This window comes from Erpetoichthys calabaricus, chromosome 11, assembly GCF_900747795.2.
Source record: "Erpetoichthys calabaricus chromosome 11, fErpCal1.3, whole genome shotgun sequence".
Classification (NCBI taxonomy): domain Eukaryota; kingdom Metazoa; phylum Chordata; class Cladistia; order Polypteriformes; family Polypteridae; genus Erpetoichthys; species Erpetoichthys calabaricus.
Genome location: NC_041404.2, coordinates 92,923,287 through 92,947,778, shown reverse-complemented (window position 1 = coordinate 92,947,778; position 24,492 = coordinate 92,923,287). Strand labels below are relative to the sequence as shown.

The 24,492-nt window shown below is 37.1% G+C and overlaps 1 protein-coding gene across 2 annotated transcripts in view; it reads right to left on the bottom strand.

The window, feature by feature from the left end:
- Positions 1–400: 400 nt before the first annotated feature.
- si:ch211-51c14.1 (protein kinase C and casein kinase substrate in neurons protein 3) overlaps positions 401–24,492 on the bottom strand; it is a 62,357-nt gene continuing 38,265 nt past the window's right edge. The window contains exons 7-10 of one of the 2 annotated variants that reach the window (XM_028813619.2): positions 24,212–24,332; positions 24,042–24,127; positions 23,607–23,686; positions 401–1,730 (exon numbers count right to left, since the gene is read on the bottom strand). In XM_028813619.2, the coding sequence (XP_028669452.1) occupies positions 1,618–1,730; positions 23,607–23,686; positions 24,042–24,127; positions 24,212–24,332 (400 nt within the window). In that variant the 3' untranslated portion in view covers positions 401–1,617. The remainder of the gene's footprint in view (positions 1,731–23,606; positions 23,687–24,041; positions 24,128–24,211; positions 24,333–24,492) is intronic. The other variant, XM_028813620.2, reaches the window with a different exon arrangement.

Below are 24,492 nucleotides of genomic sequence, written 5' to 3'. Positions count from 1 at the left end.
ATCTCCAAAGAAGTCCACTCATATATGAAAAATCAGCTCACACAGACAATCCAAATAGGTGTTTATTTAGCACAAGCTACAACTCAGGTTAGGGGGCAAATGGGTTATTTATTTATTAGATAATTTTTTTTTGTTTAATAATGAATGGAAAATACAGTATTAATAAAATGTTATTAGTGAAAACAACATGTGACAAACAGGTTGTAAAGCAAGTCTCACCATGAAATAGGTCTGGTTACATATCAGTCTCACTTGCTAAAGACAGCACAACAACCTTAAAAAGGATCTAAGTGAGATATTGGGTCAATATAGGTATTAGCAAACCAAATGTCCTTAATGGACAGAGTGGCCTCCTCTTGGTTGTCTAACTTCCAATGTTTTAATGATTTTTGGGGTGTACAAATTTTCCTAGGGAACACTAAGATTTAAAAATAAAATATATAAATGAGCAAGTGCATTTTAAAGACGCTTTCTGTTTGTTCCCATAGCTATAATTACTTACTGTAAGTGATTCCCTTCGTCTGGAATACTCTATCACTTCAGTGAATGTGAACGGAGTCTCAGATCAGCCTCCAGGCCTTTTTAATTCCTATTGGGATCTTCAGCAAAAGGAACAGTAGAAACAACAGCATGCAGGATTGAAGCTTGTTTAAACATAAAATTGAAAGCCCCACCCTCCTTCAATTTTTCACAATGTACTATTGTGATGTTTAAGTATTGCACACTTCTACCTTTTTCAGTCTCACTGCAAAAACATAAATAAAAATTGTAAATATCAATACATTATTGCATATATATAATACTGAGAGCATAACAAAAGAGATGTGAGCAAGAAAACTCTCAGATTACTGGTTCAGTTATGGCTCATTTCAAGCATATCTGCCAGGAAGAAGCCCTACAAGTATGACACGTACAACATGTTCTTGACCCTTGGAGGACAGATACTGAAACTTTCATTCCAAGAAATCATAAGAAATGGAAGACAGTCTCATTAGAGGATGGTGATCCCAAGTGTATGAGAGTGAGATTTATGAAGTGCTGAATTTTTTAAGGTTTGGCTTGATCCCATGTGGATCTTCTATAACTCTGAGTTTCCATCCCAGATATTCAAGGGTGTGTTTCATTCTAGCAGTTCGACATACTTGTTGTTCTAATGTCTACAATGGAGGGACTCCCAGACTAAACTAGTGTTTATGCTGACAGCACAGCTATGTTGCCCGTATATTGTATGGTCCAAAAGCAAGTTGTTTAGCAACCATATTTTGCATTTTTCAATTCAATATTAGCAAGTATCTTTATACTGCTGGCCAGGGAAGGGGGGCTATAGTTTTCCTTAACACTATGGTTGCATGAAAAACCAATATGTAATATATAACTCTTTATACAATATGTTGGGAACTGAGCAGAACAAATGGGGTCCATTTTCAGAAGGCTGACTTCAAAACAAATGCATTGTCATTTTAGTGAAAACAAATAGCATCTTGCAAACTTTAACATTTGAACAGCTAGAGTCACTTCATTTTCCATAACTTTTCAGTTCCTACACATGCTAGTACAGCACTGTGTTTGTCATAAACTTGTAGGGATTTAGTAGCACACTTTAGTGGTTGACTTTGGCTAGTTCACGATTTCCACATAGTTGGCTGGGTACAGGCCAAGCTGTCCACAGTTAGTAATGCCCTTGCACCAGCCCTGCTCATCTTCATCTTCAACTTTCAGGAACTCCTCCCCTATAAATAAAGGGATGAATAAATAAATAAATACAGTAAGAAACTTAAAACTTACTGTATTGTGAATAATCTGCAAGAAGATTAACTTATAGATAGATAGATAGATAGATAGATAGATAGATAGATAGATAGATAGATAGATAGATAGATAGATAGATATGCATATATAAAACAATTATAACAGGAACTCTTCATTCAAAGTCTTAATATTTCATTTTTATAACAAAAAGAGGTTGACACACAAGGCTATGAATGGACAACAAATACAAAGAAATAGGATTATACTTGTGTAAACACTGGATTAAATAACAAATTCAACACAGTTAATACTGAACTCATATAAATAAAGTGCCCTTTTGTTTCCATCATTTCAATAAAAGTTTTAATCAAAAATAATCACAAAAGCAAAGTGTCCATGTCCAATCAACAATTTCAGAAAAATAACCTGATATTCAAAGCTAATAACATCTTTCCACCATGTTAGAAAAATAGACTGAAAATTTCAAAATTAGGGTTAGGGTTATCAACACTACTGGCTGTCTTCATTTTAATGTTCTTATTCACTGACAATTACTAATATTTGGCTAGTGTAGAGAATCCAATTAACCAAACATGCACACCTCTCAGAATAAGGTAGAAGCATGAAAAAACACAAAAATATGCAATAAGTTCCTCATAGACAATGTCAATTAAATCGAGGTCTTTAAAAGTAGCAAATCAAAAAAAAGTTATTGAAGTTGTCCCCTTGGTGGTGCAGTGGCTACTGTGTGTGTGTGTTTATCTCAGTCAACTAATATCACAAAGGCCAATACCTGTCATTACCTGAAAACACTTTCTGCTTTCTTTTTTCTTAGATGTTATAAATATATAATTTTGAGAGTTTCAGGAAATACTAAAAATTAATTAAGAAATGCTTGTTTTTTTATCTTTTTGTGTATGGAATTATTTTGCCGTCTTTATTCTTTATTTTAATGTCTATTTTATATGGTATCAGAAATGAGTGATGATTTTTAAAGAAAAAAGTTCATAAAAAAGCTTTTGTTATTATGCTATTTCACCTTTCATGATAGAGCTACTAATATATGACAGAACTTTGCATTCATTCCATGTTTTCTTTTTAAACTGAGTTGTGTGACTCAGTCTAAGGAGCAACTAAAATCTTCTGTCTTCCATAAAACAGACACATCGCTTCAATTCTGTTGACTTAACCTTATTTTTCTAACTTATCTGTCAGTGTATTTCTTATAGTGTACACCGCAGGACTATGAACTTGCAGCTTCATCCAAAAATTAAGAAGCTTGAGAAAGAGGTAAGCAGTTTCCATGCGAAAATAAGGCATAGCATTTACCCTTTTTCACTAAAGGAACATCCATAACTGTGAACTACTATTACAGAAGGAACAAATACACCTAGGTATGAAAAAGAGTTTCCAAACAAAAAACCTTGGTGAAACTTTTCCGACAATTAAAACCATGGCAGGGTGGCACTGAGCCAACATCCTGGGTTTGAATTCCATACCTCCACATTTACATGTGGAGTCTGCTTATTCTCCCTGTTCCTTTGTGAGTTTTCCTCCCACATCCAAAGAACATATTTGTTAGTTTAACTGGTCATCTCAAACTGTTCCTAGTGTTACTGTTGATGTCTCTGTGAGTGGGATCTGCAATGCATAGTTTCCCTTTCTTGTGCCAAGTGCTACCATGATAGGTTATGGTCCCTTATGACATTGGATTAAGCAGGTTTGAGAATGTAATATTATGCTAAAACTAAACTGAACAGCATAATTAAAATGCAGGATGAAAAAAAAAGAAAAGCTCTAAGCTATGACAAGAAGAGGTAGTGAAACACCTGTAGAAACTCCATGGGACCAATGGTGAAACGTAATTGATTTGAAATCCAATCAAACTAATAAATGTAATTTTCTGAAAAGTGATCCAATGACATATAAATCTTTGACACATATTCTCTGCTAATGAAAGTATTATTTTTGCATTATATTAAAGGAGGTGATGGTAACCAAATAAACAAAAAGGGCAAGGTTAATGCTGATGGCTGCTATGTAGGTTTGGCTGGTTTGGTCAAGAAGCATTACGTATTACACAAATGAAACACTGAAAAGTTGTAATAGACGACATGAGCCCTGCTCCTCAACATGGTAAAGTTTTTTTTTTTCTCTCTTCTGTCCTTGAACATAAGAGGCCTCATGTATAAATGTTGCGCTCACTTTGAAATGTATAAAAACTAAACTTGGCCTAAAGACAAGACAAACCATGACTATGCACTTTTCTTCTAGGTTTTGTAAACTGGCAGAAACCAGCATCAAAGCAATGCTGTTTCCCTGCCGTTTCACATAGATTCACATCCATGACATGGGCTTTATCGAATACACCAAAATTAATTGTATATCATTTACAAATTTAAGGCACTTGATTGTAATCATTCTGTAACAATATAATGGTGCACAGAATAGCCAAGCGATTATAAATACCATAGCTGCTTTAGCGTTGTTGCTCTCAGGGCACCAGCTGCACAGGTTGTGTCAAGAGCACAGAGGATACAGCTTCCAGTCCTGGAGGACATTTATAGCACACACTGCCACAAAAAAGCCACCAGCATCTGCATGGATTCCACCTACCCATGCCACAGTCTATTTGAACTACTCCAATCCAGCAAATGCTTCAGAGCCTTTCCTGCACGGACCTCAAGGCTCAGAAACAGTTTCATCCCAAGAGTTTTAAACACACTCACTTTTGAACCATTTGCACTATCTGCACTGTATGTACATGTTTATTGTACTTATGCTTTCATATTGTATATTTTTATTTTTTTATCTTTTTTTTATCATTTTATAGGAAAATAAGATTATGGAGGAGTTGCATATTGAATCTCATTGTACCATACAATGACAATAAAGGAATTAAATTCAGTTCAATAGAAAAGAGCGCGTATTTACAGATGATTATAATTGGCTTCTAAGATGATTTAGATTTCCAAGAGATGTGTGCGGTTAGAATACTAGGATTTATACTTGATATCATTTTTATGATGAAATGCATTAAAGTATATATATTACACTCTACAAATAAATTGTTAACTTCATTTAAATAATGTATTCTTTTAATAATTAAACAAGTGGGGGCATGTTGGCACAGTAGTAACGATGAGCTGGTGCCCCATCCTGGGTCTGTTTCAGCCTTGCACTCTGTTCTTGCTGCAACTGGCACAACCCTGGATGGATGGATGGACTAACTAAACATATATAACAAAGATTTTTCAATGTTTCTTAAAAGTTTTAAAGAATCAGCATTCTAAACTTGCAGCTGGTTTTTAACTTATTACAGATGATTATTGTGTGGCGATTGGTTACATGGAGAAAGAAAGCGAAAGGACAGGAATTGGGGGTTGGTACATTTGACAGACACAGTACTACTGCAATAAATTATTCCATCCAGGGTCATACGGATCACAGCAGGCAGAACAAGAACAATCCCTGGGCAGGGCAACAGCTCTTTGCTACCGCCGCGCCACTACAACCTTACATGTTTAATATACTTTAATGCACTTCTTCATTATAATGATATCAAGAATACATCTTAATATTATAAAATGTTCAAGGAGCTGTAATATCATGAATGTTACGTATTCTGTGTGGAGATCAGTGTCTGCCATCTGAACACTTCTTTTTTGAAACTCTTTTTTTATATGTGCTTTTACCATTGCCTTTTAACAAAATACTGAATGGAAGTGGCTATTTATATTGATTTGCATATTCAAATATGCAAAATTCTGGGAGGAGTCAGGGTGGGGCTGTAGGCACACGCATGTGCATTAAAATTCATGTTGATTGGGGTTTATAAAGGGGAAGTGCGTGCATTTGCAGTTTTATGCATCTTATGTTTTTGTGCGTATGCGCATTTCAGTTTTTGTCCATGTTTTAGTGTAAAATTCTATGCATAGTGTTATACATGAGGCCCAAGGTCTTGCACTACAAAATGACACCAGCTAATAATAAGCATTCTTGGTAAACTACACAAAAAGCACATAAATGGTTAAAAGCCCTCTTATTAAATTACTACAGAAGGTTTACACATCATGTGCACAGGGCTTCATATCACTGATTTCCAAAACCTCTTAATTTACAACCAAGTGGAAAACTCAGTTAAACACACTAGTCCTTATTTCACATGGTACAGTCCAAAATTTTAGCATATGACTAAAGCCAGTGGCACATTACAAGACTTCTAGTCAGATAGGATGTCAAACATAACGGCAGCAGTTGTTGGATCTCGATGCCTTCAGCAAACTAGATTACACAACTACAAATATCAGAGGATAACAAATAAAAGCACTATCACACTACAGTTTTTTTCCAGTCCATTTGGTTTTTGGACTTTATTTACATTATCTTAAGTGAGTCGGGGGCAGTCTTAGTGTGGTCCACTGATTTTTCAGTTACTGTATATAGTTTGGCCTCTTCAGTGACTCAGTCAGAGTGGTTTGTAGCGCACCTCAACTAAATAAAACAGGTCTGATTTTGTCTCAAGTCATAGGGGAAGGTCTGGGTGTGTGTGTAAGAGACCTGACAACCAATGATCACTCAACGGGTGGTACAATGAATAGAATGCAGGAATGAGGATTAAGGGACGCAGATGTTTTGGACCATGCAAACACAATAGACATTCATCAATCTGATGTAAAGTGCTTGTCATACAGAATCGAAATAGGATACAGATAAGAATTAACAGAAATAGGAAACAGAATGGAAAAAGGACAGCTAGGACTGAGATTGCTGCTGAACTTGTGTACCTTGAAAGCATTTGTACAGCCACCCGTGCTGTCAGGCAGCAAGTTATTTGGCTGTTATCAAGATCACAATACTTTACAAATTTGAAGATGTGCTGAAAAGTTATGTCAAAATCATGTCATTTGTCATCCCTTGCAATTTCAACTCATGTAACACTGCACAACAATTTTTTTGAAAAGTCTTGTTTCCTGAAAAGTTTTTCCTGATTGTGACAGGTACCTACTGGGTATGCACAAATATTGGAACTCTGAGAAATAGACATTAATATGTTTACTGACAATAACGTATTTAGTCACGTTTATGTTTCGCATAAGCTATTAAATTCAACAGAATTAAAAGTGTTTTTTTCTCCTGATTTTATTTTATATTCAATATCTGGTGCATCACGTTGCAGTGTCCAACAGTAGTCAGCAAGCATTGTCAGATTCCTGGTATCGTTTCTCCATCGTAGCAATTTCTGGGTGAAACCTTTCACCATGTTCGTTACTGACAGCACCAAGATTTGCGGGGAAGAAGTCCAAGTGTGAGTGGAGGAAATTAATCTTGAGTGACATGTTGCACTTCATTGTCTTGTATGCTTTGAGAAGTTTATCTACCAGCTGAATGTAGTTTGTGGCTCTGTAATTGCCCAGAAAATTGTCAACAACGTCTTTGAAGGCTTTCCAGCCCAACTAACAGATCTTCAAACCACTTGTCACTCATAACATGTCTGATCTGGGGGCCAACAAAAATGCCCTCTTTGATCTTGGCGTCAGTTATTCTTGGGAACATTTGTCTTAAGTAACGAAAACCTTCGCCTTCCTTGTTCAGTGCTTTTACAAAATTCTTCATGAGTTCCAGTTTTATGTGAAGAGGAGGCAAAAATATCTTTGCCAGGTCAACAAGCGATTCATGTGCCACATTTTTCTGGCCTGGAACTAACTTTTTACAGAGTGGCCAGTTCTGTCAAGAATAGTGTGACTCTTTGGCACGGCTGTCCCATTCACAGATGAAACAACAGTACTTTGTATAGCTGAGCTGCAGTCCTAGTAACAGAGCAACGACTTTAAGATCTCCACAGATATTCTAGTTGTACCTGCTATACTGGACGTGCTTCAGCAGCAGTTTCACATTCTCATACGTTTCTTTCATGTGTGCTGCATAGTCAACAGGTACTGAAGGAAAAACGTTGCCATTGTGTAGCAGAACAGCTTTCAGGCTTAACATTGATGAATCAATGAAGAGATGCCACTCTTCAATCTTGTGATTACAACCCAAAGCCGAGAACAATCCTTCAATGTCACAACAGAAACAGAGACTGTTGACTTGTGCAAAAATTTGGTTTTATCATGATGTCAGCCTCGAAACACAGAAATTTTCATACCTGGTGACAGCAAACACCATTCCTGCAGTCTCAAACCCAGCAGCTCGGCTTTTGCTTTTGACAGACCCAAATCTCTGACCAAATCGTTGACCAAATCGTTCAGATGTGGATTACCTGATGAGCACAGTTCAAAATCCAGGTCAATGTCACTGTCAGTACCCTGCATTGCAGTTTCTTCATCTGGTTCGTTTAAGGTCCAATTCTCTGGTGGTTTCGGAATTGGAAGAATGTCGTCATGTGGCACGGGTCTCATTGCTTAAAGCAGATTAGGATATTCAATTGACTCCTTGTTTTTGGCAGAGAAACCAGACACATTAGTCAAACAGAAGTAACAGTCCGTCACATGGTCTTTCTGTTCACGCCCTATCATCGAAACAGCAAATGGCATCTTATTTCGAGTGCCTCTGAGCCAGGCTCTCAGACTGACAGCACATGTCACACAGCAAATGTGAGGCGCCCATTCCTTGTCTTTATCACCAATATTGCAGCCGAAATACAGATGATAAGCTTTCTTCACAAGAGCAGTCATTCAACATCTCTGAGGCGCAAGTGTATATTCGCCACAGATATAGCAGAATGTGATCGGTGTATGCAAGCCACATTTATAGCATGCTGAGACAGCGTCAAGCTTGTTCAGACCTGCCCAGGCATGCCCAGGATGTCAACGTCCACAGAACAGCTTCCAACCTGGCCTGATTCCATGACTGGACATGCCCAGGCTGCACAAACCATTGTTGATAAGTCACCTACAGGAGTAAAAATGTTTGGATACAAATATAAGAAAAAATCATGACAAAACTGAAGATTTCACGGTACGTGATGGGTAAATTTTGATGTGATATTCGTGATCAGCACCCAAAAATCTATAAGAAACACCAAACAGTGTTCAAGAAGCAAAAACTTTGTTGTGCAGTGTAATCTATCATCCTCTGGCGACAACATTAGCAGCTGCAATCATTAGGTTTGATATCCCCTCCAACTAGAACTCATGTAAAGTGTCGCGATCCACAATCTAGATCCCTTTATTTTCCTTTTTCAACTCTGTTATGGCACAACAAACATGAAACATCAGGCAGATGAGTCTCTCTTTTGCTTATGTGGTCCAAAATACCTGTTTTCTTTCATTTCTCATGATCATACTCCTTGGTTGTCATTCTTCACATTCACACGAGTCAGCCCATATGACTGAGTACCTGGGGATTTTAAACTACATGAATGGCATGCACAGCCACTGTCCCCAAGTCGCCAAGATAATGTAAGTGAAATATGTGACTGAAAATGACTGGAAAAGTGTGACAAGAGTGGAAAAGATTTACAGTTGTAAAAGCTTTCTTGTACTCCCTAAAACACAGAAAAGCAGTTTTAACAAAGAATTTAAAATTCATGAAAAAGAGACTTGTACAGTACTTGTCCCAGAGCAAGAACACATAGCAGATACTGAAAAATCAATGTCAAATACAAGCAACTTTAACAAGTAGCACAGTTAGTACTATTGCCACCTCACAGTGCTTGCACTCTGATTTGAATCAAAGTTGGAGTCCTTGTACCGGTACATTGTGTGTCCTCAATGTGATTTTTGTGGATGTACACACATATTTTTAGTTTCTCCCACAATCTAAAAAACATGCAGTCAGGTTAGCTGTCCTGGTTTGACAAAGAGTTGTTTTTTTATCATACAGTTATTCTTTTGTTTTTATTTCTCTCTAGTCCTACATTGGTTTCTGCTTTGTAATTACTACTGTTTGGATAGACTTTAGCTTCCTGTGAACCTGTCGTGTATAAAGCAGTTTAGTAAAGGACTACATGGATCGATAAAATTTAGTTTTGCTTGAATAAGTATAGATGAATATTTGTGTGTGACAGTGACAATTTACATTCCATCCAGGCCAGGTTCTGGTCTCACTCCTATTACTGCCAAGATATGGGTAAAATCCTTGTCAATCTTCAAAAATCCATTTACAGCACATCACTTTTTAAACTTTTAAATAGCAACTTCAATGCTAGCTGTTTTCACAAGCCCTCAGACAACAAGTATCTAGTTTGTAAAGATTATTTTGAACTGATATCTTCTCATTCTGAGAGCACAGAGAGTTAGTGAGAGGAAGCATGAATAAATGTATATGGGGACAAGCTGAGTAATGCACATAAACCATAGGCTGATTTTTTTTTTTTGATATTATCAAAGCTTTGATGGCATCTGGCTAACACAATGAGATCTTGCATTTCCAAAACATTTGGGCTCACATTTGAACATAGTTAAAATTTCTGTACTGAAAAACTGTTGGGTAAAAAGTCTATGTAGACACAAAGAGTGCAGAAAAACAATGAGACTCAGTAAAGCCATTGTTCATCTGAGATTAACCCATAGTAGTTTGACTGCAGTTGGACCTCGATCTGTCTGTCCTAGATTCGGAATTCATACCCCTAATGTAAATATTTGTCGCTGAAAACAAGGCACAGTAATTTTAAATTTGTTCAGTAGCTTAAGGTGACAAATTCTTGTGACCTTTTTTGCAAATTAAGTAGTTATAACAGGCTTATTAAATAGGAATGTTATAATGCAGGATATGGTCATCCACCATGCAAGGAACATATAGCATCAAGCTATAGATAACAAAAGATAGTTTAAAATGTTCATGCTACTTTTCCTTAGATTAAAACAGATGTTAACATGTACATATATTTTATCCCAAGTATAGCTGAGTGATTGGATAGGTTGATCAGAATAGAAATTTGAGAATGCTGACCCAAAATTTTACATTTTCCACAATATCATCCCCAAACAGGTTTTATTTTCTGCTCCTCCACTAGCAATTGGCCTTAACCACATGAAGCATATCCATCTACTTTTCAGGACACACTCATCCTTCGAACTTGTTTAGTTTGTTTAAGTTAGTTAGTTTAAGGTTCATCGGGAGATGGAGCCTACAGTCAGCAGTATAGGCAGCAGTCCAGGAGCTTACCTGAAAGAAATGCTAATCGATGTAAAGGATATAACAGTATATTACTGAACATTTTATTGTCCTTGACCCCGTAAAATGGCTCAAACAGAGTTGAGTATGCTTGTATATGTGTAAAAAGTATTCCTTGGTCAAAGATGAAAGGAGCCACTCTGCCTCATTCAGGGAAGATGGAGTTGGAATAATGTGTTTGTTAATTTGTTGCAAGGAATCCTTTGTTATTGGTGAGTAGACACAAAAATATTGCGTACGCCCGTTTCCACACTCACATTGTGATGTATAAAAATTAAACTTGGTGTAAACCCATGCACATTCTCACGACAGCACAATCCATTTTGCAAACTGGTGGCACCCAGGGTCAAAGCAGTGCTATTGTTCCTGTGTGGTTTCCCTTTCTTTTTTAGATTCACATCCCTGACGCGGGTTTATCAAATACACTGAAATTAACCGCATATCGTTTATAAATTTAAGGCATCTGATTGTAATCAAACTATAACAATATAATGGTCCATGGAATGGCCAAACTATCCCAAATACCATAGCTGCTTTAGCGTTGTTACCACTCAGTGCACCACTCAGAGCATTTTAACCCACTGTATCTGAGTGTAGAATCACAGCTGTACAGCAACTAATCAGAAAGCTGTACACCGGATTGTGCCAAGAGCACAGAGGATTATCAGGATACAGCATCTAGCCTTGGAGAACATTTATAGTACACGCTGCCTCAGCCATGTGCACAGTCTATTTGAACTTCTCCCATTTGGCAATCGCTTCAGAGCCTTTCCTGTAAGGACCTCGTGGTTCAAAAATAGTTTCATCCCAAGACCTCTAAACACACTCAATCAGTCCATAATGTGCTCCTGGTAGAACTGTTTGTACTTATAAGTTCAAATACCTCACTATAAACTTGCACTACAGTTGTAATGTTCCACAACCTGAGGCACTTTATGAACCATTTGCACTATCTCCACTATATGTACATGTATGTTGTACTTATGCTTTCATATTGTATATTTTCATTTTTTTATCATATTATTATTATTATTATTTTATCATTTTACAGAAAAATATGTTTATGGAGAATTTGCATATTGAATCTCATTGTACCATATAGTAACAATAAAGGAATTCAATTCAATTCAATAGAAGAGAGTGCATATTTACAGATGATGACAATTGGCTTCTAAGTCAATTTAGATTTCCAACAGCTATCTTCTTGGAGCTCTTGATATTATTTTTAAGATGAAATGCATTAAAGTACAGTATGTATATTGCGTTATACAGATAAAAGTGGACCTTGCAACATAACATTGACTCTAAACATACTTGTTAATTCATCAAGGAATAGCTGAAAAGAAAGAAATGGAGGGTTCTAAAATGGCCAAGTTAAAACCAGAATCTGATTCATATCAAGATTCTGTGTGGAGATTTGAAACAGACTGTGCATGCAAGACAACCTGTCAAACATCACATGGCTGAAAGAATTGGTCAGAGATTGGTAGATAGTTACAAGAAACACAAATTTGAGGTTGTTTCTGCCAAAATGGGTGATACTGGGTATTAGAGTCAAGGGTATGCTTACTTTTTCATAGACCAAAATGGAAGGATGATTTTCAAGTTAAATGTTTTTTCTTTCATTACATTACTTTAATCTAAAGTCACCACTTAAATGAAGATCAAACCTTGGTATGTCCACATATGTTGAAAAATAAGCATTTCAAGTGGTATACTTACTTTTTGACTGTATATCAAAAACGTATTAATTTTCAATTTGTTTTAAACCTTTTATTACACCATTATCTCTCTATTATAAAAAAAAATCCTGTAGAAAAACAGTACAGCTACGATACGTGATCTTCGCGTTAAGATTACAGAAGACACTTAAAAGACCCACGGGACTAGAGAGATTGGCCACGGAGCATCTCGCGGGGACCTTAAACATGAGACTTTGTGCTAGGAGATTGACCCAGGACTGTCTCGCTATGACGTAGAACATGAGATTCTTGCAAGACACACCCTACTTACAAATAAATAAGAGCAGGGGCAGCCAGCAACACACACACACTCGTGTTTTGGCTTTGAGCACACACAGATCCAGGGCTCACAGCGCATATAAAGCATATAAGGACAATACGTTATAAATGAAACATAGATGACAAAGCGAAGAAGAAAGCAGCGCAGAGAAAAGAGACTCAAAAGCATTGGAGAGACAAAAAGAAAAAGAATAATCTAGGTGCAAATTCAGAAAATAAGGAAAGTAATTATCAGCCCGGAACAAGTGGAATTGAAAAAAAAGCACATCCACTCGGGATGTTTGCGCCGTACACATGCGGAAAAAGCACGTCCAATCCGGATGTTGGCGCTATACACATGCACAGCAGGTTAGAGATTATGAAAGCAGTGAAATTCGAAAGACTCATAAAAAAAATAGTTGGCGCGATACACGTGGAGAAAGTTAAAGAATATGAAAGTAGGAAAATTAGAAAGTATAAAAAAAAGAAAGTAAAGATTGCAGGAGCGCAAACAAATGGAAATTATTACTCAAAAAAGGGAAAATAATCACCACGGACCAGGTTGTCATTAAAAAAAAGCATGTTAAAGCGAGGTCAGAAATAAAAGACAGAGTAGAAAACAAAGTAAAATGTCATAAAAAGGTTAAAAAACAAGGGGGCCAAACACATGCAGAGCAGGTTAGAGATAATGAAAACTGGAATTCAAAAGACTCAAAAAAAACATAGTCGCGAAACACATGCAGAGCAAGATACAGAATATGAAAACAGAAAAAAATGACAGTGTCAAAAAAAAAGAAAGTAAACATCGCAATAGCGCAAAGAAAGAGATATTATTACTCTGAGAAATAACAAAAAGGCAAATAGAGATCGAATATATGGACACAGGTGATATGTCAGAAGTATGTAAATATTGTAAGGCTTTGAAGTTTAAGTCAAGAGAATTTCAAAAACGGAGTTTACCTCACATGCATTTATTGGTTACTTTTTTTAAAAAAAAAATTATAACTGCTGATGATGTAGATCATTTTGTCTGTGCTGAAATTCCAAACAGAGAGCTATCCTGAATTATGGTACAAAGTCATTAAACACATGTCTCACTGACCTCATTTAAAAGATTCAGCACATTGGGACTCGAAAGAATCCAAATATTGTTTTTACAGAAGTTCTGAAATAAAAGTGAAGCTAATGAAATAGCAACAATTCAAAGAAAAAAAAATCTTAAAAGTGTGTATCCGGAAAAACAAAAACAGGGGTTGGCGAGCGAAGCGAGCAGGGGGCGAAGCCCTTAGTATTATAAGGATAAGTAATTTCTAACATTTTTTGTCAGATATGTAATTTCTTTGTGCTATTGTAATCACCAAAGATTCTAAACTTCTCTGAAAAGGGTGCTATGTAAATATTCAATGAAAGTTTTAATACTTTCATAAGTCAACCACACTCCTTGTTCCTTTTGGTCTCTTTTCTTAAAGTGAATATTATTATTTATTTATGTTTTAACACTTTGTACTGGTATTGTAAAATGGCAAAATTTCCTCTCAATCTGTAAAAAGACTGTTTCTCTATAGTTTTCAATAAGTGTCAGTGGACGGTATTAGAAGAAAATTTTGATTTTATTTCTGTTTAAATTAGGTGTTTTACTGTTTTTATTTACATTCTTGACATCTGTGGCAGAGCGACGGGCGCTCAGCAAGCTCCTATCAATTATGGAGAATCCACTGCATCCACTAAACAGGATCATCTCCAGACAAAAGAGCAGCTTCAGCGACAGACTGCTGTCACTGTCCTGCTCCACTGACAGACTGAGAAGATTGTTCCTCCCCCAAACTATGCGACTCTTCAATTCCACCCTGGGGGGTAAACGTTAACATTATTCAAAGTTGTTGTCTGTTTTTGCCTGCATTTTTATTACTCTTTAATTTAATATTGGTTTTTTTTTGTATCAGTATGCTGCTGCTGGAGTATGTGAATTTCCCCTTGGGATTAATAAAGTATCTATCTATCTATCTATCTATCTATCTATCTATCTATCTATCTATCTATCTATCTATCTATCTATCTATCTATCTATCTATCTATCTATCTATCTATCTATCTATCTATCTATCTATCTATCTATCTATCTATCTATCTATCTATCTATCTATCTATCTATCTATCTATCTATCTATCTATCTATTAGCCCAGTCATTCATATACAACTTTAACTGAACTTAGCTTGTGAGGGAACATACTATTTTAGCATACATTTCTCAGTACAGTATCTGGGATTATTTGTAAAATGTTTAAGGCTCATTTTCAGTTACAGCCTAATCCTCTTTCACACATATTTACAATTATTATTTATAATGAATATATGTTTTTAAAATTTTGACAATGAATCTCATTTACATTTAATTTGTTTTTAAAAACCAATGTCACTCCATAGATTTTCAGTTCATGCATCTTAGCTTGTAACATTTTTTGTGCCTGTTTGTAAATATATGATTCTTAGCTCATGCATTCATGCCTTTTTGAATGCAGAGTAAATCAATGCAAGCACTGGGAAAACAGGCAATTTTTTTATAAAAAGGTCAGCTCTGGCCAGGAGGAGCACTATAAGATGGCAACACTACCTACTTGACTATCATGTCCTTCATCTTTAGGACATACAATATTAACTTTTTCTAAAAGATCCAAATAGTAGAAAAACATAAAAATATTTGGAGGACTGGCAGCTCATCATCCAGTTACTTTCTCATATAGGAGAAACACAAAGTGTTTGGGGTCAGTCTGTGTGAAAATAATAGGGGAGTGAAGGCTTTTGTCGATTGTTCTTGTCAAAAAGTTAACAGAGGAGTAGCTTGCCATTCATACACTTGTCTTGTCATCTGCTCCACCTCACCTCTCTAGCACGTTTCCCATAAGAATTATAAGGAATCAATCAGGCTTGTGGTATAGCAACTTTATAGCTAGTAAAGAGACAAAGGTTTACATCGAGACCTAAAATATTAATTGCTAAAAGCTTATGCACATTTTGCAGTAAGAGTTAATATTGTGGATTTCTGATAACATTTAATAAGTGTTGCAAACTGATGATGAAAAGAAGTTTTTCTAGTCCCAATATTGGGCACTGACTTTCACAACTTACAGTTAGGTCCAAAAATATTTGGACAGAGACAACTTTTTTCTAATTTTGGTTCTGTACATTACCACAATGAATTTTAAATGAAACAACTCAGATGCAGTTGAAGTGCAGACTTTCAGCTTTAATTCAGTGGGGTGAACAAAACGATTGCATAAAAATGTGAGGCAACTAAAGCTTTTTTTTTACATAATCCCTTCATTTCAGGGGCTCAAAAGTAACTGGACAAATTAAATAACTGGAAATAAAATATTCATTTCTAATACTTGGTTGAAAACCCTTTGCTGGCAATGACAGCCTGAAGTCCTGAACTCATGGACATCACCAGATGCTGGGTTTCCTCCTTTTTAATGCTCTGCCAGGCCTTTACTGTAGCGGCTTTCAGTTGCTGTTTGTTTGTGGGCCTTTCTATCTGAAGTTTAGTCTTCAACAAGTGAAATGCATGCTCAATTGGGTTAAGATCAGGTGACTGACTTGGCCATTCAAGAATTTTCCACTTCTTTGCTTTAATAAACTCCTGAGTTGCTTTGGCTGTATGTTCTGGGTCATTGTCCATCTGTATCATGAAACGCCGCCCAATCAATATGACTACATTTAGCTGGATTTGAGCAGACAGTATGTCTCCGAACACCTCAGAATTCATTCAGCTGCTTCTGTCCTGTGTCACATCATCAATAAACACTAGTGTCCCAGTGCCACTGGCAACCATGCACGCCCAAGCCATCACACTGCCTCCACCGTGTTTTACAGATGATGTGGTATGCTTTGGATAATGAGCTGTTCCATGCCTTCTCCATACTTTTTTCTTGCCATCATTCTGGTAGAGGTTGATCTTGGTTTCATCTGTCCAAAGAATGTTTTTCCAGAACTGTGCTGGCTTTTTTAGATGTTCTTTAGCAAAGTCCAATCTAGCCTTTCTATTCTTGAGGCTTATGAGTGGCTTGCACCTTGCAGTGCACCCTCTGTATTTACTTTCATGCAGTCTTCTCTTTATGGTAGACTTGGATATCGATACGCCTACCCCCTGGAGAATGTTGTTCACTTGGTTGGCTGTTGTGAAGGGGTTTCAATTCACCATGGAAATGATTCTGCGATCATCCACCACTGTTGTCTTCCGTGGACGTCCAGTGATTCTGCGATCATCCACCACTGTTGTCTTCCGTGGACGTCCAGGGGCCTCATGTATAACGGCGTGCGTAGAACTCACACTATAACATGGCGTAAGCACAAAAGCGGGAATGTGCGTACGCACATAAAAATCCAGATGCAGAAATCTGTACGTACGCAAACTTTCATGTTCCTCCACTACATAAATCCCGATCAGCGTGAAAAGTAACGCACGCGCCTTCTGTCCCGCCCTAACTCCTCCCAGAATTACGCCTTTTTGAATATGCAAATCGATATAAATAGCCTTCTGTGAAAAGACAATGGGAAAAGCACGGGGAAAATATAAGAATTTCAGCGAATACCAAGTGGAGGCAAAGGAAAAACATACTATTTGTTGGTTTAAACAGTGGTATAATCAACAAAAGAAAGTTTATTGAGTGACATAGTGTCAGAGAAACTCGAAAGCGCAAGTTCACAAAGTCGCACAGTGCCCGAAATAAAAAATAAGTTGTCACATATCAAAGTCAGCGTGAAAAGGAGACTCGTAGCGGACCGTCTGAGTATCATATGAAAGCTTATTAGGGTACAGAGAAAAAAAATAGGCACACAGTGGGGAAAAAGCACGAAATTTCAACTTTAATCTCGAAATTTCCACTTTAATCACGTAGTTTATTTTGTCATTAAAGTAGAACATCATAAACTTCATCTTAAAATCGTTTATTTTACTAGTTTCTCAAGTAGCACGTTAAATGCTTTGTTCTGTGTTTGATCTTCTATGTGCTCTATGTGCCTGAATCACCACGTGCTTCTGTTCTTTCTCTTTCTCCGACAGGACACAGAATCCATTGCATTCGTGATATTACAGCTCTTTGAATAATTAAAATACTGAGATGTATACGTGACATCTTTTTCATGATGATAGGAATGAAAGCATGTTATTAAACATGGGAACACGGTAGCACAGTGATTGTTCATATCTCACGCAAGAGGCTTGCTGCGCCATGCACGACCTTCGATGAATTAATTTATTACAGAAGTACTGTCTCTTTCAAACATACTGATGTCCTTACTTTTCTTTCTCCAAATACCCAATCGCCACACAATCAGCTCTGTAATAGACGTTAAGCCATCTGTAAGCTTAGAACGCCGATTCTTCAAAACTTTTAAGGAACACTGAAATATCTTCGTAGTACATGTTTAATTATTCTATCCATCTATCCTTCCAGTGTCGCATCAGAACCAGCAATAATACAGCGCAAGGCAGGAGCAATCCTGAACTAGCTAGAGCTGTGGCACCGTGTCCTCACATGTTTAATTATTAACAATACAGATTATTTAAATGAAGTTAAAGTTTTATCTGTATACTATAAGCAACATATTTTGCTGCATTTCATCTTAAAAATGATATTTGTCATCATACGCGCTTTATAAAGTGGCACAGGTTGTGCAATATTATACCTGTAGTGCAAGTTTACAGTGAGGTAATTGTACTTATAAGTACAAACAGTTCTACAAGGAGCACTTGATGGACTGATTGAGTGCGTTTATAGTTCTTGGGATGAAACTGTTTCTGAAACACGAGGTCCATACAGGAAAGGCTTTGACGCGTTTTGCCGTGGCTGAGGTAGTGTGTGCTTGAAACTGTATTCCGATAATTCTCTTTCCGATCAGCTGCTGCTGTGATTCCCCACTCAGATACAGTGATATAAATACTCTGAGTGGTGCAGTGAGAGTAATATGGAAAAAGATGATCTGCTGTGGCAACCCTTAACGGGAGCAGTTGAAAAAAGAAGAAGATGCAGTGAGCATAACAACGCTAAAGCAGTTATGGTATTTGGAATACTATGGCTATTCCCTGGACCATTATATTGCTACAGGTTAATTACAATCAGATGCATTACACTAATAAACAATATGCAGTTAATTTGTCCTCACAGGTGGCGCAGTGGTAGTGCTGCTGCTTTGCAGTAAGGAGACTGTGGAAGATTGTGGGTTCGCTTCCCGGTTCCTCCCTGTGTGGATAGCGCTTTGAGTACTGAGAAAAGCGCTATATAAATGTAATGAATTATTATTAATTTCAGTGTATTTATAAAGCCGCATCAGGAATGTGGGTCTAAGAAAGAAAGGGTAACCACACAGGAACAGTACCACTGCTTTGACGCACCGTTTATACATGAGGCCCCAGGTCTTTTTGCGTTGCTGAGTTCACCAAGTGCTTGCTTTCTTTCTCAGGATGTACCAAACTGTAGATTTTGCCACTCGTAATATTGTAGCAATTTCTCGGATGGGTTTTTTCTGTTTTGGCAGCTTAAGGATGGCTTCTTTCACCTGCATGGAGAGCTCCTTTGACCACATATTGTCTGTTCACAGCAAAATCTTCCACATGCAAGCACCACACCTCAAATCAACTCCAGGCCTTTTATCTGCTTAATTGATAATGACATAACGATGGACTTGCCCACACCTGCCCAAGAAATAGCCTTTGAGTCAATTGTCCAATTACTTTTGAGCCCCTGAAATGAAGGGATTGTGTTAAAAAAAATGCTTTAGTTGCCTTACATTTTTATGCAATCGTTTTGTTCACCCCACTGAATTAAAGCTGAAAGTCTGCACTTCAACTGCATCTGAGTTGTTTCATTTAAAATTCATTGTGGTAATGTACAGAACCAAAATTAGAAAGAAGTTGTCTCTGTCCAAATATTTATGGACCTAACTATATATTGGGAATTCCTTATAGTTGCTGGTTTCTCATTTTAACCATTGTGTGATCAAACAACCATGATAACGATAGATAATAATAATAATTCATTACATTTATATAGCACTTTTCTCAGTACTGAAAGCGCTATCCACACAGGGAGGAACCGGGAAGCGAACCCACAATCTTCCACAGTCTCCTTACTGCAAAGCAGCAGCACTACCACTGCGCCCCTTGTGAGGACAATATGATGGACAATATGACAATAATAGATGAAAGGAGTTCTTTGGTTTGACATCTTCATTTCAGTCTCTCAGTGCTGTATACTTTGTTTTTGTACGAGCTTTAACAAAAAACACATTTTTTCTAGCAGGAATCAGTTAATATCCACAATATTGTCTGTTTATTTACCTGTTTGTAAATAACCAACTAAGCTCTTTAACAGAGAATCTAACCTGCTCTTGAAATCCTTACTATTCTGAAAAAGCACATATTGGTTAAAAATGAAAGGAAAGAAAAGGCTGAGGAAAAACATAAATTTAAAAGAAAAAATTAAGAAAAATGGACTTGTGTGCATTATAATATTATAGCTTGAAGGACAACTTTGGTTAGCTGTAATAAAGCATTCTGTATGGACAGTGGACAGTGACATCATTTGAACATTTGAATGGGATTGGCTCCAGCAGACCCCCGTGACCCTGTGTTCGGATTCAGCGGGTTGGAAAATGGATGGATGGATGGATGATTGAATACCCCTGCTTATCATGTTTCTCATGACATTCAATTACTGAAATATGATATCACTCCTGCCTAAACACAATCTGATTGTACACTAATTGACTTTTTTCATAAAGTGGGAGAATATTGAGGGCTTATATAAGTTATCACTAGCTTCTTTGAGAATTTGTACATGAATTTTGTCAAGTTACTTCATTTTAGCTTTTTAAAAATCATAGTACAACTTCCCTCTGTGATTTCCAAATTGTTTACTACATCATTAACATTTTCAGCAACTATTGTGATATTTCCTTCTGTCTCCACACAATGAGGTTCATCCCAGGCTATTACAATAAGACTTTATTTACTTTACCTTCTCAAAATGAGTCTTATTGAAATTAAATTTAATAGTTGGTACTTTAAGGTAGGACACAATTGTTGATTACATCAATGGATGTATGTTCCTGTGATCTACTATTTATGAGACATTCCCAATTTATGCACAGGTATTCAAATGCAAGCTAAAGTGTGTACAGACAAAAAGGGAAATATCACATTATAAATGTCTGGAATCAAACATCTGAGTTTCTCAATCCTTCTAGCATTCCTGTAAACACACCCACCTTGTTTAAATGGCTGCAGTAGTCATTACAAATCAAATGTTCTTGCAATTTAATTTACACATCATTTAAGTTGTTCAAAATTTGTACATTTTGAAAAGTACCAGCTAAAGAACAAATTGACTTCCAAAGTGGGCAGTTTATCAGAAAGTGATGATAATCAAAGATAAAAAAGACATGATGGAACTGGCAAGAAAGACATTTTTTATCTTTTGACATTTATTTTTTTTTTGGAAATGAAAAATATTGATATTCGATGCATTGTCAACATCATGGTAAATAAATTAGTTTTTGTCCAGATCAATAAACTTAAAAAATTAGTAAAAATAGAACAGTTATTTAAACAACAAAAGTGCAGTTATAGACATAGGCATTGGTTTCATGAACCCATATGTAAAAATAAAAGAGTGAAAATCCACTTCCATAAGGTATACTGTGAAACAGGTAAATTGTTGGTATGGGTCAGTTCATATTGGACATATAGTTAACTAGCAGCTGATTAAGGATAAAAAATAAGAAATCCAGACTTCAAAATCTTAAAAAAGTGAATTTGTTAAAATCAAGGCAACAAAGGATGTTCCATTAGTGTAGTAATATGCTACTAATTACAAAGCGATTGGAATAAAAATGTGCATCCACTGTGGCCCTCCTGAGTTTCAGACTCTTGTTCTAATACATGCCACCAGGTAAGACACATTAGGTGAGTGCACCACCAAGAAGACTGTTATTTGCATGTTTTCTGTGTCAACCTTAAAAGTATTATACGTCCAATAAAGATATGAGCATAAAAGTTATGTATACTTTCTGTGAAGTGTAAGGGAGAGGCACAGAACTAAAAGAGATCATATCACATCACAAAATAAAAAAAACAGCAAAGGAACTGGTTATAGATTTTCACCACACCAAAGAACCTCTATGTCCAGTCACTATTCAGGGAGTGGATATAGAGGTGGTGCACCCCTACATGTACTTGGGGGTACAAATCAATGATAGGTTGGACTGGTCTTGGAACACAGAGGAACTTTATAAGAAAGGGCAGAACAGTCTCTTCTTCCTTAGAAGACTGCATTCCTTTAAATGGGGAAGTAACATCCTTCGCATCGTCTACAACTATGTGATTGCCAGTGCAATTTTCTACACTGTAATTTGCTGGGACAGTAACATCACTTCAAGAGAGGCCCGCTGAATTAAGAAGTTAATAAAAAGGACAGTGTCAGTTATGGGATACACTCTGAAACCCTGGAAGTAGTAGCAAAGAAGAGAATTAAAACAAAACTGAATGCCATTATGAACAAAGCTTCGCATCCATTCCCTGAGACACTAACACTGAGTACTTTCGGCCAACAAATGATTCAGTAAAAGTGTGTCAAGGAATTCTATTGGAGATCCTTCAAGCCAATACCAATACATGAGTATAATGCCTCACTGTGACTGTGAATGCCGAGTTAGAAGTTTTCTTTTCTTTCTTTTTAAAATTTTCTTCTTTTTTAGACATTTTGGTGTGTGTTCAGACCATCGTGTGTGTGTGTGTGCATATATATTTATTTATCTATCTATTTGTGCATTTATTTATTTAAACAGCTTCTGTAAAAAAATTCCCTCTGGGGACAAATAAAGTTCTAACTAATCTAATCTAATCTAATACCTGATCACTAGTTCTGGGCATGTGAATTCACACTATTAAAGAAAAATGTAACAAGCTCTAGAAATTCACTGCCTCTAGCCTACACCTTTTAAGTTTAATGCATCAAGTAGTGGCTATCATTTTGCACACTTTATCTTTCGTTATAGGAAAAGACATTTCATTGGGGCTCTGCACTGTACACTTAAAGCAGGACTGTCATTAGCATGTGTCGGTTACCAGAAAAGAATGGGGCAGTTTCTCAACTGTGTGAAGTGGGTCACCAACAAATGGAAAAGTTCCTTAGCTATGTGAAGTAGGGCACCATCAGACAAAAACAAAAAAAAAGCACACTGCCCTTCCTTGTCAGAGAGATGCTGGTTAGTTAGGAAGACAAAGACTGGAAGGGAGACATGGTGAGTAAAGCAGCTGATGGGCAGAGGGAGCGAGAGCGCGGCAGAGCAATCCAGCAGTAAGCTAAGTGGAAAGCACAGCAGGAGTGGTCCAGCAGAGGTCCATTTTATCAGGATGGCACATGTCAACTATTTCATTGCAGTTCCATACAGTTGGTCTGTTAACTGGCATTAAAAATATTGCACCCTCTTCAATTTTGAGCTTTAATTTCACACTCCAGCACAACTTCCTAGCAAAACTGACTATTGTTTTTGTTGAGCATCTAAACAAATCTGGCCAACTCAATTGCCTGGCTGCCACTCAACAGATTTGAAAGAAACAGCACAGATGTGGTCTTCACTCGCTTCATTTTCCTTAACTCAATTACATAGCAGCCAGGCAAGCAGGAAGGCAGGCAATAGAGGACCTCTACTGGTAGACAAGGGCATCTGAAAGTTACCTGCTTTAAAGCTGAGCTCATCCACCTCCTGACCACTGTAGTCATACAGCGCTCTCACTCGAACCCCAGGCCCGCTATAGCTGCAGGAAAACACAGGTGAGGCGTTAACTCTCTCAGTACTGCTAAAGCAGGCACAAATAAGTAGCTGTCGATGATTAAAATGAAAGACTTGAATGCCTCAGAACCAAATGGTGCATGAACCAAAGTAGAAAGAAAAAGGCCCTGTAGGAGATTCCTGGTGGATGAATGCAGCTTTGCAAAGTTTAGAATTGTGAAAGCAAAATGAGTAAAGGTGGAGATGACTCAGTAGCTTCCCTCAGGGGAAACAGACCAAAGAATTGGTGAAAGTGTGGTGGAAATTCAGGTGGAAGCTGAAAGACTGAAGGAATGAACAGATCCACCAAAGAAAAAGTATGTTGGCAGTCAGATGTTTACCTTTTCTCAGTCACGGTATCAGCTTGAAGCTTTACTTTATCCTGTTCCTTGCTTTTTTTCAACCTGTCTCTTTCTGGAGTCCATTCCTGCAAAACAGAAAATAGGAGATGAGCATGGTTACCCTCTATAATGCACCCACACAAACACTCAGGCAATGCTAATTCACATACCTCAAACTGTGGCCAGTGTGTAGTCATGCCAGGTCCATTCTTATTCTTCCACCAACGCAAGTCATCCTGTTCACTAATGGCCATGATTGTCTGATGAAGCTCATTATAGACAGCCTGGACACTAAACAAAGAGAGATAGAGAGAGATAGAGAGGGGACAACTACTGTTCAAGGGAAATAGTGATAACAAAACTTGGGCATTACAGAAGAAAATAGGAAAAAGGAAGACGGAAGTCAGTGAGAGGAGGTACTTGGAACTGGACATGACTTCAGCTTTGGAGC